At 53.4% G+C, this 15,614-nt stretch overlaps 6 protein-coding genes across 6 annotated transcripts; 5 read left to right on the top strand and 1 right to left on the bottom strand.

Moving 5' to 3' along the window:
* Nucleotides 1–1,080: 1,080 nt before the first annotated feature.
* Nucleotides 1,081–2,862, top strand: J7T55_006789 (ribose-phosphate diphosphokinase; the record flags this gene model as incomplete). Its single annotated transcript, XM_053132540.1, has 5 exons — nt 1,081–1,315; nt 1,375–1,856; nt 2,018–2,046; nt 2,243–2,426; nt 2,482–2,862. The coding sequence occupies 5 exons, from the start codon at nt 1,081–1,083 to the stop codon at nt 2,860–2,862; spliced, it is 1,311 nt and encodes a 436-aa protein (XP_053001552.1).
* Nucleotides 2,863–3,729: 867 nt separating this feature from the next.
* Nucleotides 3,730–5,525, top strand: J7T55_006788 (carboxylesterase family protein; the record flags this gene model as incomplete). Its single annotated transcript, XM_053132529.1, has 2 exons — nt 3,730–4,399; nt 4,462–5,525. The coding sequence occupies 2 exons, from the start codon at nt 3,730–3,732 to the stop codon at nt 5,523–5,525; spliced, it is 1,734 nt and encodes a 577-aa protein (XP_053001551.1).
* A 337-nt stretch (nt 5,526–5,862) lies between these two features.
* Nucleotides 5,863–6,850, bottom strand: J7T55_006787 (NAD(P)-binding protein; the record flags this gene model as incomplete). The annotated part of the gene is made up of 2 exons (XM_053132518.1): nt 5,863–6,466; nt 6,519–6,850. The coding sequence occupies 2 exons, from the start codon at nt 6,848–6,850 to the stop codon at nt 5,863–5,865; spliced, it is 936 nt and encodes a 311-aa protein (XP_053001550.1).
* Nucleotides 6,851–8,505: 1,655 nt separating this feature from the next.
* Nucleotides 8,506–9,774, top strand: J7T55_006786 (uncharacterized protein; the record flags this gene model as incomplete). Its single annotated transcript, XM_053132508.1, has 2 exons — nt 8,506–8,957; nt 9,078–9,774. 2 exons carry the CDS (start codon nt 8,506–8,508, stop codon nt 9,772–9,774), a joined length of 1,149 nt encoding a protein of 382 aa, XP_053001549.1.
* A 552-nt stretch (nt 9,775–10,326) lies between these two features.
* J7T55_006785 (carboxylesterase) lies at nt 10,327–11,989 on the top strand (the record flags this gene model as incomplete). Its single annotated transcript, XM_053132497.1, has 2 exons — nt 10,327–10,777; nt 10,845–11,989. The coding sequence occupies 2 exons, from the start codon at nt 10,327–10,329 to the stop codon at nt 11,987–11,989; spliced, it is 1,596 nt and encodes a 531-aa protein (XP_053001548.1).
* Nucleotides 11,990–14,009: 2,020 nt separating this feature from the next.
* On the top strand, nt 14,010–14,723 carry J7T55_006784 (uncharacterized protein; the record flags this gene model as incomplete). The annotated part of the gene is made up of 1 exon (XM_053132486.1): nt 14,010–14,723. One exon carries the CDS (start codon nt 14,010–14,012, stop codon nt 14,721–14,723), a length of 714 nt encoding a protein of 237 aa, XP_053001547.1.
* Between the last annotated feature and the right edge of the window lie 891 nt (nt 14,724–15,614).

Raw genomic sequence — 15,614 nt, 5'->3', positions numbered from 1 at the left:
GTTCCTGATGGCTGCGGTTCGTGCTTGTGACAGTCGACTTTTTTCTCGGGTAGCTCGACACTGGGGCAACAGTAACACAGGGCTAGAAAATTTACTCCAACACGCTCAGCCCTACAGGTATCTCCAGGTATCTTAACAGTCTGGTCTATGTATGGGCTGCCTGCCTGAGTCTCCTCCACCACACACACACACACGCATAGAGTCAATTAGACTCAGCCAAGAGGGAACCTCTTCTTGTTTGTGTCGCGAATTGAAACACCCGTGCTCGCACGCAATGCCGTCCAGAGGCATAGGCTTGGTCAGTCAAACACACTCACAGCACAACTCCAGGTCCTGGTCCTCCATTTTTCGGGCGGCAAGATGTACCGAGTACCCCGCGCCTCGCAATCGCAATGCCCCCAATATGTTGCAATGGGAGGCCAATGATAGGCGAGCCAGTGGCTGACCCCACCTGTGCCTCGTGCTGAAGCACGCTAAGATACAGGCGGGACCTGCTGAACAACCATGTACCTCGTAGTACCCAGGCACACAGCAATTATGCCTTGGACTGCAGAGTCTGGTATGCAGTACCCTGGGTAGACAAAAGCGGTGTCCCGCAGCCAGCGTGCAGAACAGTCCGGGGGTCAGGGTCAGGGCCCCAGTCGAGTGTGCTGCATCCAATTTTTTTCTCTTCGCCTTGCTGCCCGTCGTCGAGTTGGTTCGCCAGCTTTCTCGTACCTCAGTCATCCTTCAATCCTCTTTCCTCAGTCCTCCCTCATGCTGCGATCCGAACTTGACACAATGATTCCTCTGTGACATTACTTCCTGAGACAAGCTGTTGCCGGCCTCTTACTTCTTCTGGGCCTAGAAGACTGCCTCCGTTCTTGTCTCGTCTCGTCTATGCCCCTCCAACCCTTTTTCACCCGCGCATATCCTCGGCAACTCTTGTGACGTCGGCGGCCCACGATCCTGACCTTGAAGTCGCGCTCACCCAATTCGCCCTCCCAGAAACCCTGACCGATACCTGTCCAGGCCTTCCTTACAAGACAATCGTCGCCGTCGCCCCCACGGTATTTTTCAGTTTCATCAGAGAGAGCAAAGATGGTCCGCAACCTCGTCATTCTGGGGGGCAACTCCCACCCGGAGCTGGTTAACAATATCTGCAACTTTCTTGGCATTCCTCCTTGCGACCGCACCCTTTCCAAGTTCGAAGTTGGGGAGAGCAGATGCGAGATCAAGGAGACTGTCCGTGGGAAGGATGTATACATCATCCAGACGGCGGGTACTCAAGACCCTGCCGACAAAGTCAACGACCACTTCATAGAAACCTGCATCAGTTAGATCCACTTTCCCCGGGCTCGCACTCCTGGTCAGTCTACTGACGACGCTCCATAGTGGTCTCTGCTTGCAAGACTGGCTCTGCAAAGAGGGTCACTGCGGTCCTGCCCCTCTTCCCTTACTCCCGACAACCTGACCTGCCCTACAACAAGGCCGGTGCGCCCCTGAACAAGGCGCCCAGCGACACCTCGGGCAGATACACCTTCGAGAGCGTCCCTGCCACTCCGGGCCCCGGCCTGCCCAGGAGCGACACCCTCAGCAGCGGCATCGACATCACCAAGATGATGGCCAAGGCAGCCCTTGTCAACGGCAATGGGAACGGCCGAACCAACGGCGACTCCGCTCAGCAAGCTGCGGACGCTGCCAAGGGACGCAACCATGCTGAATCTGTTTCCTCGATGACTGGCAACTACACGACCCACGACTACGAGAACCCTCAGATGATCAATGCCTTCCAGGCGAAGCCGGGCTACAAGCAATGGGTCGCTCAGGCCGGAACACTGGTGGCGGATCTGTTGACTTGTGCGGGCGCGGATCATGTATGTGCCTCCTGACAAGAGCTGATACACCTTGCGCGACCCAAGAACCAGACGAGTGTTGGTTTTCTAAAACAGCCCATCCGGGCTCCCATCACAAAGGCTTCTCACTTTTTTTCTTCTTCTTGGGGTTAGTATCTAACACTAACTTCTGTTTTCCCCAGATCATCACGATGGATTTGCACGATCCTCAGTTAGTATCTCCCCTCGCATATATGTCGTTCTGTTTCGTTGCGCTGTGACGCGACTCGGGTGCCGGACGAGTGTCTCGTGCCCTGCATTCCGCAAGCGCGGGCCGCTGTGAGGTTTTAATGCTAGAAACGGCTATAGCCTGTTAGCTCTTCCGATCTCGGCGGGCGGGCGGTTGCTGATGTTGAATCGTCAATAAGGTACCAAGGATTCTTTGACATTCCCGTAGATAATCTCTACGGCAAGCCGTTGCTGCAACGGTACATTGAACGACATATTCCCGGGTACAGAGATGCAGTCATCGTCAGTCCGGATGCCGGAGGCGCCAAGCGCGCGACCGCCATTGCCGACCATCTGGGCCTGAGCTTCGCCCTCATCCACAAGGTAGGCAGGCCCTTCCGCCCTCCCATCCTCGGCTGATGCTGACAAGATGTTGTAGGAGCGTCGCCCAACCAGGATCTCGGACCGGCAGAATGCCACCATGATGCTCGTTGGTGATGTGACAAATCGGCCTTGTATCCTGGTCGACGATTTGGCCGACACGGCAAACACCATCACCAGGGCCGCGAAGCTTCTCAAGAAAGAGGGTGCTGGGACCGTCTATGCGCTCCTAACCCATGGCATTCTCAGCGGTGATGCCATTGAGCGCATCAATGCATCTTCTATCGACAAGATCATTGTCACCAACTCCGTCCCACAACATGCTCACAAGGCCGCTTGTCCCAAGCTCGAGGTGCTGGATGTCTCCCATGTCTTCGCTGAGGCCATCCGCCGAGTGCACCACGGCGAATCCATCAGTGCACTTTTCCCACACGATTGAGCGAGGCGGGGCACAGTTGAGGCGTACCCCTCAACAAAGGCTTCGGGACGCAATTGTCAATCGTATTTGTGATCATCTTTGGCGTTCAATAGGGGTGGCATGCTTGCGGCATGGGTAAGGAAACAACCGCACTTTGATCACTGGAGTTGGCAGGTTAGATCTGATTCACCACGTCTCCTACGCGGAGAACAAAAAAAAGAGCAAAAGCGAAAACCCAAAACAAGCACTTCAGCGGCGTTCGCGATCATGTATGGACCGAAATGGCTTTTGCAGCCAATTGACACGACCAGAGACCGATGAAGGCCGCTTGGCGTACGCTCATTCCAGAGAGAGTGCTTAGAACTGTCTCCAGTCTAGTAGGATGCATCGCACACAAATCAGTTGCTACACACATTATAAGCAGACTAACAGCGGAGAGATTGACCGCGCCCATCGCAGCAACGGCCGGTTGGAGTACAGGCGTGCTGCAGCTACGTACATATGTGTATGTATCAATTTGAGCTCGTGGCGAACAATCGCATCGGAGTGCCTGTTATTTGACTCCTGGAGTTGTGAACAGCGACAACGCTCATACGTATCAAGTAAATGCGGTGGATCCGTGACACGGACGGGCTGCCAACCCGCTCGAGCATGACGATAGCTTCGCGTCGCGATCAGGGTTGATTGAGATCTGCGGGGCCCTCCCGATGTTTATCCGCTGCCCCGTCTCCTTGTCCGAATTGCGAATCAAATTTTGATTTTGGCTACTATTGATTTTTAGATTTTCTTATAGTGTGTTTTTTTCTCTCTTTATATTGTCTGGCTTGCACGTCTCGCTGGTTGTTCCCACTCCTGCCTTTGCGAGCAGCCTCACAGCAAGCAGCAAAGATGAAGGGTTCATTATTGCCCTATGGGCTTCAAATGCTAGTGAGTAGTATCCTAGCGGTTGCTGTTCCTACGGCCGTGGATACGACAAACAATGTTACCTACAAGGGACTCTACCGCAACAGAATCGAGGTCTTTTTAAACATCCCGTATGGACAGGACACAGGTGGTGAGAATCGTTTCAAGCCTCCAATGCTACACACCCCTGAACCTGGCAGTGAGGTAATTGCACAATCGTACGGACCCTCATGCCCGCAGCCGCTTGGGGACGAGCTCGGCGCACCGCTCGTCCTCGGGAATGTGACGGACACCTCGGAAGACTGCCTCAATCTGAACGTGGCGAGGCCGCAAGGGACTCGCACCGGGGACAAGCTACCCGTCATGGTCTGGATACACGGCGGGAGCTTCTGGTCAGGGCAAAACAGCGAGATCACAGTAGAGCCTGACGGCTTGATACTGGAGTCTGTTGAGAACGGGCTGCCCATCGTCCACGTGGCTTTGAACTACCGTCTGGGCGTCTTTGGCTTTGCGCGGTCTGCGGCGCTTGAGTCTGAAGGCTCAGAGAATGCTGGGTTGAAGGACCAGAGACTTGCGATCGAATGGGTGCGTGACAACATAGAGTATTTTGGGGGCGACCCGAAGAAGATCACCGTCTCTGGCCAGTCAACTGGAGGTATGTTAAGCATCACTGATTTATTAGAAACTCGAAGGATGGACGGTGACCAATTTTACTAGGGTTGTCCGTGGGAATGCAGATTGTGGCATACGGTGGTAGCAAGCCCATTTCATTTCAACAGGCCATCTGCGAAAGCCAGGCTCTCGAGCCCGGCATCACCGGAAACTTCACAGTCGACGCCATGCAGCTTCTTGTCGACTACCTGGGCTGCAATACCACGAGCCTAGATTCCGAGCAGACCGTGGCTTGTCTAAGAGGCTTCGACAAAGATGCCCTCATGGACGCCTCGCTAGCCACGTACATCGGCGACACTGCACATAACATCGGCGACATCTGGCTCCCGGTCGTTGACGGCGACTTCCTACCCGCCGCCCCATCCGAGCTCATCAGACAAGGCAGGTTCGCCAACGTGACGACGATGATAGGCTGGGCAGACAACGACGTCTCTTACCTCACCGAGCCGAGCATCCAGACCGCCAACGACACGCGCGCCTTCTTCCAGGCCTACGCTCCCGCCATGACGGACGCCAACGTGGACAAGTTGCTCGCGCTGTACCCGGTGTCCGATTTCCAGGCCAACGCCGACGCCGACCTGTCGGCCGAGTTCTACCGCGCCGCCAGGGTATTTCGAGATATCATGATGACGTGCCCGCCGCTGTGGTACGGCGAGCACATGGCCGCGAGCGGCAGCGACGTGTACCACTACGCCTGGAACCAGTCGCTCCTGGACCCAATCCTGGGTTTCGTCGGCTACCCCGGGCTCGGCGTCGTACACACCTCCGAGCTCGCCTACGTCTTTGGCAACCTGTCGCACTACGACGTCCACGGGTACCCGTTCGCGCCGGACGAGTCGGACCACGCCCTGCTTCGCCGGGGGTCAAGGTCGTGGTCTTCGTTTGTGAGCACCGGGAGGCCCAGCCTGGAGGGGCTGGAGACGTTCCAGGGGTTTGAGCCTGCGTTTAAGGAGCCTGGCCAGACGTACATCTTTGTGGCTGGCGGGCCGGATGAGGGCCTCTCTGCTGTTGATGGCTCCGGGGCGTCACCGGCCTTGGCAAGCCAGAGGTTGAGAGAGCGGTGTGAGTTTATTAACTCGCCGGACTTGATTGAGCAACTGAGGTTTTAGGTCTCTTTGAGGCGCGGTAATATGTATCATCTACTGTGCTGTTAGATCCTATTACTTTAGATATCATAAAGTGACATATAATTGTTAAAAGCGACAATTCAAAGTCTGAAGAAGCATTGATGATAACGTATTCTAATGTGTTGTGTACAAATACAGTTCTTAATTGTGAGTCAATTCAGCTCGGAGGATACATGGTTCAAGCCAGGCCAAGTTAGATCCTCATATGGTGATTTCCTACGTCAACTAAACAACACAGAACAGGACGGTCCGAGCGGAAACCAACATCAAATGGGCTAAGATTTGTGGCTAGTGATAAATCATAATACGACTGCGCTCTCTATGCCCCGTAAGAGATTCGAATTGCCTCCTCGACAGTCAATGTCTTTAAGTCGAGGAACATGCTGTTGACCTCTCCCTGAGTTGGCAAATCGCCGTTGCCGCGAACTGTCCTAGCTCCTGCTGCAGCAACCATTGCCATGAAATCGCGCAATGCGAATTCATTAGGCAAGCCAGCCTTTGCAGCAGGCACCAGAGTGCATGTTCCATCTTCAAGTGCGGAAATATCATCGAAGTGCGTCTCAAAATTGACAGCTTTGATCTCCTCAGCGATACGCAGGAACTGGTTGAGGGTCAACCGGTCTCCCGCTAGGTAGTATCTCTTCTGCCACTTCGGTAGACCCAAGACAGCGACAACAAAGCGGCCGACGTCACGGGAATGTGTCAACACCAGAGGCGTATTGCCATCCCCAGGTAGCGCGGCGAAGTCATTCTCCAGGTCGATCCAGCAAGGAACGTTGAGTTTGAATGCAGATGGGATATATGGTGAGAACCAGTAGTCCATAAACATGCCATTAGAGAAGAGTGTGTACTCCAAGTCGGAAGACTCAAGTCGGTCGATCGCCTTGAATTTCCAGGCATACACGGGCAGGGCCTTAAGATGTCTGGAGGAGGGTCAGTAAGATTACGAGGGATGTGGTGGCAGATTCTGCGTACTCCTTTGTGTACTTGGCTCCGAACTCACTCGGCATGAACCGCTTCGTACAACGCGCCCTCTCAGCTGCTTCGATCAAATTCATCTGGGCTTGCCCGCTCGCATCGCTCTGCAGAGAGACGGCGGAGATAACTGTATGAACGTGATTATCCTCAAGGACCTGTTGTACCGCTTCAATGTCCGAATAATCGATAGCCATTGCTTTCGGGTCGTCGCTGGGCTTGCGACCGAGCACGATGTATTCATACGACTTGTCGCTCTTAAGTGCTTCAACGATAGCCTTTCCAATGCTGTCAGATCCACCCGCAACAGCGACTCTTCCCATCGGCGACATGCTGGCGAAAATATTTAAATGAACCTGTATGTGTAAAACTGGCTTGGTATAAAGGGAGGGCGAAGGACTTCATCCAGAGACTCGACCAGGTTGTGTTGCTAATAATTGACACTGTTCAAGGCCAGACAGTTTTCACATTATCTATTTGCTCGTCTTCTTTCTTCCTGGTCAAGCCTAACAATTTGAGCCCCTATGGTGGCGACGAATGGAGGTCAAATCATCGGGACCGTATAATGCCCCAGAGATACTTTTGCCTCCGTGGGACCCTCCGCGAAAACACTTCGCTTGAACTCTTTCACCTGTAAAATAGAAATACAAGAGGTATCTTACGTGGCCTATCGGATGCAATGGGCTGAACTCGTTCTGCGACCCATCCCGCAAAAGCGGGCGCTTTTGCGGGCGCTATCGCAAAATGGTAGGGAATGCGTAGGTGAAATGATTGCGTCCCACATCAGCGGACTATTCAAGGAGCCCAAGCACTGTACAGGATGCTTAGCTGGCCCAGAGCTTTCTAAATCAATCATTCCCTGTGTGTGCCTACACGATGTTTATAGTTACGCCAACGCTATCACATGGTGAAGCATTCATGAGGACTTTCTTGGATGATTGATTGAGACACCTGTATTTGCCTTTAGAAAGATTGCCAAACAAGAATTTTCCGGTGCCCTATGTAGAAAACGCAAGTCGCTCACAAAAGGCAAAGACGAGAAAAGATGAGAAGAAATAAATGGTATAGAGTGTGGAGAGCTTGTATGCAAGATATAGCGAATAGCATTTCTCTGAAGAGGCTTTAACAATTCGGTTTGACTTTCCGTACCGGCTCATTCATCCACTAGGCAACCACTTGCAGTGCGTGCTGACAGGGCTGGTTTGATCTACTATGCATTGGTCTAAAACCATCTGCGGTGAGCAGAAATCGACATTGTTTTACCCCGTGGCTGGCTCGGTCAGCACAGTGGGAGATTCAGGCGGGAAGGGGCTGGCAATAGACCCCTTACCGTACGAGCGAGAATTACTCGCAGCCTATCAAAAAAATCTGCCCCCAAATCTACACTTCAACAGAAAATGACATACGACAGCCATTATTGATTCCGTCAGGGCAAGGCGACAGCGGGCCTGCAACGAGACCAAGACCGTCTGGCCCCCAGTGCCTTATTCCCGGTTCTCAGACCCTCTTGAGAATGTCGAGCCCAATCTTTCCTACCCCTTGAGAGTTCATATCTTGATCTCGATTCTGAGCGGCAAACTATACACTCTATTCTCCCTAAAACTATTGTATCGTGGTAGTTTTGGTTAAATATTGGATTCCAAAACGAAGTCGCGAAACAGAGGCGAAACGAAAGCAGAGATTAACCGGGAGGTGATAGCCTGTTTTCTTGAGCGCCAGGCGCGGGTCGATGGTGATGAACCATTATCACCACCAAGCCTTTCTCACTGACCCAGAGGTGGTACGAGAGTCCAACTTAGAAGTAGCGTCCCATCAAGTGGGTTCCGCAGATCAACAGAATGAGCGTTATATATCTCTAAGTCAGCAACACACGACGTATGAAGTCAACCCAATCTTCACTCCTGACTTGAAGGACGCACCAAGAAGAAAGAATGGGAATGCGAGACTCAAGTTGTTCGGAAGTACCATACTCATAGCAATCGTCTCGATGGTAATAGGAGGAGTCGCGGGGTGGCAGGTGACAGAATATCTGCTCAACCGTACGTCTTCAGACAAAAGCGGCGGAGAGGGCTCCACAGGTTCAGACTCGGACTCTGGTACGTCGACAGGGAGGCAGTGTACCGCCAACGACACCTTGATTTCAACCAGTCTTGTCCGGAGCGGTACAGCTCTTGCGGCCACTGGGTGGCGATACGGCACTGAGCATACCATCTGGCTGTATTTCCAGGGCAGAGACGACTCTCTCCAGAGCGTCATATACGACAGCCTGTATGGATCATGGGCGGGACCTACCACCTTATCTCTTGACGAGCGCGCCGTCGCCGGCACTTCGCTCACAGCCACCACGCTGCTGTGGAACAGGAACCCTGGTGAACCACCTCAGCCACAGGCACAGCTTGTCTATCAGGATATCTCGGGAACCTTGAAGGGACTAGTCTGGTATGTCTTCTTCAATCAATTTGGCTTGTCCTTAAGCTGCGACGTGATAATGCGCAAAGTTTCAAAGTCTTCTTCACCATTTTCTGAAGTGAAGGAACTGTTGCTGACCCTATGGTGCAGGAGATCTGGTTATCCATCCGTGGGTCGGCGTGCTGGCATAGGTAACCAGGGCTTCGCGGCCACCAGCGGGAGCGGTCTTGCAAGCTTCGCTCCGGGGTTCTACCTCCAGGGAAGTAATGGCTCTGTGTCCGAGACCATATTCAATGGGACCTATACCGCTCTCAAGACGCTACCCATCTCGCCTGCCTCAGGCACGCCGTTGTTAGCCATTCCGCGGACAAAGAGCCATTCCGGAAATGAGCTGAGACTGTTCTTCAGGAGAGACATGGACGGGCAGATTGCTGTGTTTGAGCGATATCCCAACTTTACTGCCGTGTACGACACGGATGCTGAGCCTGTACTGCCGTTCGGAACCGCTAACGAGAGGAGCAATCTTGCTGGTTTCACAGTGGCGGGGTACGCAGATACGGACGAGTTGAATACCATGATACTGATGCAAGATTTCTCGAGTGGTAACATAACATATACATGGATCGGCGATGCGTCCGGTTGGCAAGACTCAACTACTGATGATGTCTTTCACGGAGCTGGTGTTGGTGGGATGTCATGCGTCACAGCTGCGACGACATGGGCTGGCTACGGAGTTAAGCCGCTGGAAGTCTCTAATGATATGAACAAGTGTTATTTTCTAGTGAATGGCCGGATTAAGGAAGTTTGGTGGGATGGCAGCAGCTGGACGGATAATGGATTTATTTAAGGCGAATGCCCAAGTCTCAGCAAGATACCCACATAAAACTAAACAGAGTCTCATTCGTATGAAACATCTGGTTCACGGAAAAATTACTCCGTATATCAAAGAAATTGCCCTGAGATACCTGAGTGAGAGAAGGCTCGTCCATATCAATACCTTACAAGGGCATGAGAACTAGTCATACAAGGCTATATTCATGACAGACGGCAAGGCAAATATACCATATAGCTATAGAAGCCCGGAATGAAGGCAATCGGTACATCATTCACGAAACGCCACAAGACCATCTCCAAGTCAAGTTCTTCTGAGGAGGAGGTCCCACCTCGACTATGTCCACCTTATGCAGCGGACCACTCTAGATTCTCGCATCGCGCTAGCGAAGCAGTGCTAAATCCTTCCCGAGTCCAATATGTTCTCGGCAGACTATGCCGGTAAACAATTTCCTGGCAGCCAGGGTTGCGATTAATTTGTGTTATTTGAACTAGCTGTTTGCCTGTCTCTCCTTTTCCAACATTCAGGCAACAAGCTGTCGACAATCCTCTCCATTCCTCATCCACCATGGCGAGGATTCTGAGTATCGCGGCGGCACTTCTGCTCGGCCCCGCCACGGTACTTGGAGGTCTTGGTCAATCTGCACCAACTGCAAACACCACGAGTGGACTCATCATCGGCCATGCTGCACCAAATCGGTCAGAAGTGACAGAATTCCTCGGCATCCGCTATGCAGAGCCGCCCGTGGGAGACCTCCGATTTGCTCCACCAAAGCGATACAATGCGCCACCTGGTACTGTTCACAATGCTTCGGACTGGGCCGCAGACTGCTTGTCGAACAAGCCACCAGTCAGCCCGTTTCCAAACTTCTCGGAGCCCTCAGGCTTCCGTGTGTGGAACATGTTTGCTGCACAGACGGGCAATCCTTCGAGTGAGGACTGCCTCAGTTTGAATATATGGACCAAGACACCAAACAAAACGGCAAAGAAACCTGTGCTTGTCTGGTTTCACGGCGGGCGTAAGTAGTCTGACTGTCTAATAGACCATAATTCCCGAGGGCCATCCTTACTGATCATCGCGTGTAGGCTTCCAAATACCGGGCCCGCACAGCCCATTCTACAATGGCAAGTATCTCTCAGCAGCTGAGGATGTTGTGGTCGTAACACCAAACTATCGCCTGGGAATATTTGGCTTCTCAGGTGCGCCCGGGCTGGCACAGAACGCAGCCCTGCGAGATCATCGCTCTGCCGTGGAGTGGGTACGCGACAACATCGCCAGCTTTGGCGGCGACCCCTCGCGAATTACAATATTCGGACAGAGTGCAGGAGGCGCGGCTGTTGACTATTTTTCCTCCGCGTGGAAGGACGACCCTATAGTCGCAGGCCTCATTTCTCACTCTGGAACCTCACTCAGCTTCAATCCCAACACCAGAGCGTATGCCCAGTCAATCTTCTTCAATGTCTCCCAGGCCATTGGGTGCGGCGGGCCGGATGAAGACGGCGCTTCGGTTGTGAACTGTGTCCGGCAAGCAAATGCCTCTGCGATCTTGGCCGCATCGGCCAAAGTACCGCCGTTGCCCACGATCGCGCTCGCTCAGGCTACATTTCATCCGACCGTTGACGAGGAACTCGTATTCTCCAACTATGAAGCCAGGGCACGCAACGGCTCATTCGCACGCATTCCATACCTCCTGGGCAACACTAACTTTGAATCGGGGTGGTACAAACTGTCCGCGTATGCAGCGAAGCTCAACTTGTCGGAACCGCAGTGGGATCTTTTCAACCAGCGTGCCTTCACGTGCCCCACCGGTGCGCAGGCGCGGTACCGTGTCCAGCAACTCGTGCCGACCTGGAGGTACCGATACCACGGCGAATGGGACAACTTGAGGCTTTACAATTCGACGGCTGGGCTGGGGCCCCGCGGTAGCGGTGCGTACCACGGATCCGATGTTGAAATGGTGTTTGGGACTGGGCAGGATGTTTCGCTCGTGGAGAATTCGGAACAGGAGAACGCGGTGTCGGCGTACATGATGGGCGCATGGGCTTCTTTTGCGAGGGACCCAGCTCGAGGTCTGCTGGACTATGGATGGCCTACGTATGATCCAACTGGCGACACGCTGGTAGAGCTGGCGCTCAACGACAGCACAGAGCCACAGTTCGCTGACCCGAGTCTCTATGACGATCCATGTCCGGAGGTCAACGATCCTTTGCCAGGACAAGGGGCTTTCTAGTCAGGCAGAAGTATAAGAAAATATGAGTGCTCATATAGTGGCGATCAGAATGACGATGATCTCGAACCTGAGTTGCGCTCTCGCAATTTCTGGATGCTTCCCTTGCGGTTTTGGTGGTACCTGACAGCCAGCCTCGAGGCCTCAACCCGGCTGATGATTGAAAAGGTCAGAGGCAAACCGCCATGAATCCTTCGGGGTGTTTTGGATGAGGCTTGGACTTAGATTCAGCCGCAGAAGGATGCGATGCATGTTTTCCTGGGCGCCGTTCCCAGCGGGAAGGGAAGGATGGGGGCGGCCACCTGGGCATGTACCTTTGAGTTTTAGCACGCGGCAAGTGGCCCCAGCCCCGATCCAACATGGCGGATGGCAGGTGCACTGTTCAGCTGTTCCCTGCACTTGCACTACTTGGTCAGGGGTCACGCCCATCACCCGCTACCAACCTCCCCCCCCCCCCCACACCACCACCCACCAGACACCCATGGACCCTCCTGTGCAGTCGCTGCAGGCGCATCTGAGGCTACTGTACTGCCAGATACGCGGACCTGCAGGCCTCCCGAGCTTCTTCCACTTCACCTTGCAGCCGACTGGCTTGTCAAGCGTCGCTCACCTACCCGCGTCCCCCACTATCGCGGCTCGACCTTGTCGCCATTGGCTTCAGCGTCTGTCTGTTGACGCTCACGGTCCACGACCTGCCCCCAGGTGCGACAGTTACTGATGGATCGGCTACTACACGCGCCCTCCAGTACCACCCCAAACCACCACGAAAGAAGGGAGATGATCGAGGGCCGCACGTCGGGGGCGTGAGCTGCTGTCCCACCCCATCTCAATATGATGACTGTGTCTGCCCAGTATATCTGCCGCCTTCTTCTATTTGCTGTCTCCTATTGTGCACGCTCCTTTTGCAAGAGGGAAACATGACTAAATTATCAGGTACCGCCTCTCTAGTTTCGGTCTGGGGAGGTCTCGTTTCTCATGACCTCATCCTTGTGGTGTTTGGGCCACATGGGCCAAGGGGCCAACAGTCAGGCCTACAAACAAAGGAACAGAACGGGCCATCGGGGCTGGGTCATCCTTGACTATCTACACTTTCAAAGCCGCCCCATACACACCTAGGACTCGGCTTCGAACCGTCCCATCTCTTCGGCTCGAGGATTGTGTTTGTTCGCTTTCTCGCCACACCTCGACATCAGATCGGCCTCGAAGCTGAAGGCCAACGTCTTGGGGAACCCCAGACGGGCTGGCGATGGCCGACCCAACCAGCACCCCGCCTACATATCACACACGGCTACCGCCCGCTTTGTTCCCACGCTTTCTGTTTCCCTCAAGGAGGGCTCAAGCAGGGCTCGAGAAGGGCTGGCCTCATGAGAATCCTTGTCGCTCACCCCTCGAGATGACTACCAGGCCGTGGCTGATAGACCCTCGTGGTGTGTGCCCGGCAGCTCGAGCCACCACCATCAAACACATCAGCCTCATGCTGCCACACCCTTTTCCTTCATAATAATATCGCTGTGTCCCGAGATGGTTTGCGGGAGCCCTCGCCTGTCATGCCCTATAAGGAAGCCTAGGACGTGCCGTTACGACTGACCAAGATGCTAAAAAGCAAGCCCTCCCCGTTGCAACCCCTGGTCTGCTACCTTCTTTCTTCTGCCATTCGCTCTCCCCAACTGCCAGACATATACGCAGCTATTACTTGCATTTCTAGTTCATACTCCACTCCATTGTACGCGGTCCGTTGTTCCCTGCCCTGAGCTAGCTATAACCGTCTTGAAGATCCACTGGACCTTTCACTCCCGCTCTTTGCCTCAAACAACATCACCACAACTTGATCACCTGTTTGTTCTCATACCAAAACCTATCAAGTCTGGTCGAACAAGTTGTTCTGAAACCACACCCGTCCTCGTGGGCTCGCTCAAACCTCGACAACACATTCTCCTACTCTGCACGCTGCAACCACAGTACCAATAAATACCGACAGGACCGAGGCACCGCGACCCAAAAAAATAAATACGCCGACTGTCGTATGGCTAGAGACTACTGGGTTGAGACTCTCCCATCTGGACATCGACGCTTCGTCAAGGCCCCGTTGAAGCGCTCGTACTCGAACCCCCATGACGCAAGCACTCAGTCCTCCCGCGGTCGCCGGGTCGACTTCCTCGACGTCACGCGGGAGGAGTACAACTCCCTCTTGGCCAGGGAGAGCGCTCTGAACAGGGAGAACGAAACTCTTCGTCGTGAGAACTATGCGCTCAAGGCCAACTGGAGGACCTGCGACGAAGATCTACGGAGGCTACAGACCCATGTGCCCTCTCTGGAGGCTACTGTCCGCAACCTTGAGCACGAGAACCGCGAGCTGAGGAGGGGGTTTGACCACCATCATCATCACCACCGGAGCAGTAGGGACAGCGAAGATGGGATGAGGAGGTTGCGCCACAAGAACACCAAGCTTACGAACGAGAACGACTCGCTACGGGCTCGTATACACAGTTTGGAGCAAGATATCCGGGATGGTGTCGGCGACCGCGCGAGGAGTTTCATTGAGGAGATTAATACTTGGAGGCGACGCTACGACAAATTGAGTCTCTCAGTCGGTGAGCTACAGAATAGCCTTGACGTGGCTAACGATCGGAGTCGACGCCTAGAAGAGGCGTGCGAATTGCGGGCGCGAAATGAGAGGAAGGCTATGAGGGATGTCGACCGGTACAAGGCCATCCTGCGTCAGCACGGATTGCGGTGAGATGGTCGTCGGTCTTGCAGGAAGTTGATACTCTCAGGACTGATGCTTGCAGGGAGCACGCTTGGATCTGACGCAAATCGACGTCGTCAAGATTTTCTTCGCGAGGCTGACCGCTTGGAATGATTTTACTTTCATGGGTTCGGGGTGAGTCGACGTCTTCAATCAAACTCGAGAAGCAACTTCACTTTCAATTACTGACTGCCTCAGTTTTTAGTCAACAGCAACTGTAATGCCATCATTTGCCCCTTTGTGAGCTGGAGTTTACATCAACGATTTTTGGGACATCGATGAGTGCTTGTTGTTGGGATACATAGAAATCTGCTTTGGCCCCTTTCTTTTACGATACCCCGTTGCAACACATCACCTCAAATTATGTATCCCCTCCATCTTAACACTCGGCGTCCCCCTAGAAGCGAGAATGGAGTCACTCGAGGGATGGGTTTTACATAGCAGTTGGGCGATAGACCCCTGGATTCAAACAAACATCAGATTGAACAAGTTTGCCTGATACAAATCGCCGCCACCTCTCCTTTTTATCTGTCCCATAGTGCACCGTGTAATCATGACACCTCCACCCTCGAAATTAGATTTAGGCACGAAAATGTGGTCGCATGGTGGCTCGGTACAATCCACTTTCTCAGGTCGTGGCCCCAGCAGTAGCAACGAGGGAAGCCACTCATCTGATTTGTCTTTATAGATCGATTTGTTTAAACCAACAGCGAGAAAGATGGTCTAATGGTTTGATTTGTCAATTTAATTGCTATAGCCGGATCCAATCCCCGAGCACTGCTCTGTCTATATAGGCCCATCCGTGAGAACATTTTGTGCCTACATCTAGTAGCGTGTTCTGCCAGAGTGGCGCTCCCTACTGAGATCTAGGTTCATCAAGTG

This window comes from Diaporthe amygdali (genome assembly GCF_026229845.1).
Source record: "Diaporthe amygdali strain CAA958 chromosome Unknown NODE_1_length_4327563_cov_65_473760, whole genome shotgun sequence".
NCBI lineage: Eukaryota > Fungi > Ascomycota > Sordariomycetes > Diaporthales > Diaporthaceae > Diaporthe > Diaporthe amygdali.
The sequence above is the reverse complement of the archived record's forward strand: the minus strand, read 5'-3'. Positions and strand labels throughout refer to the sequence as shown.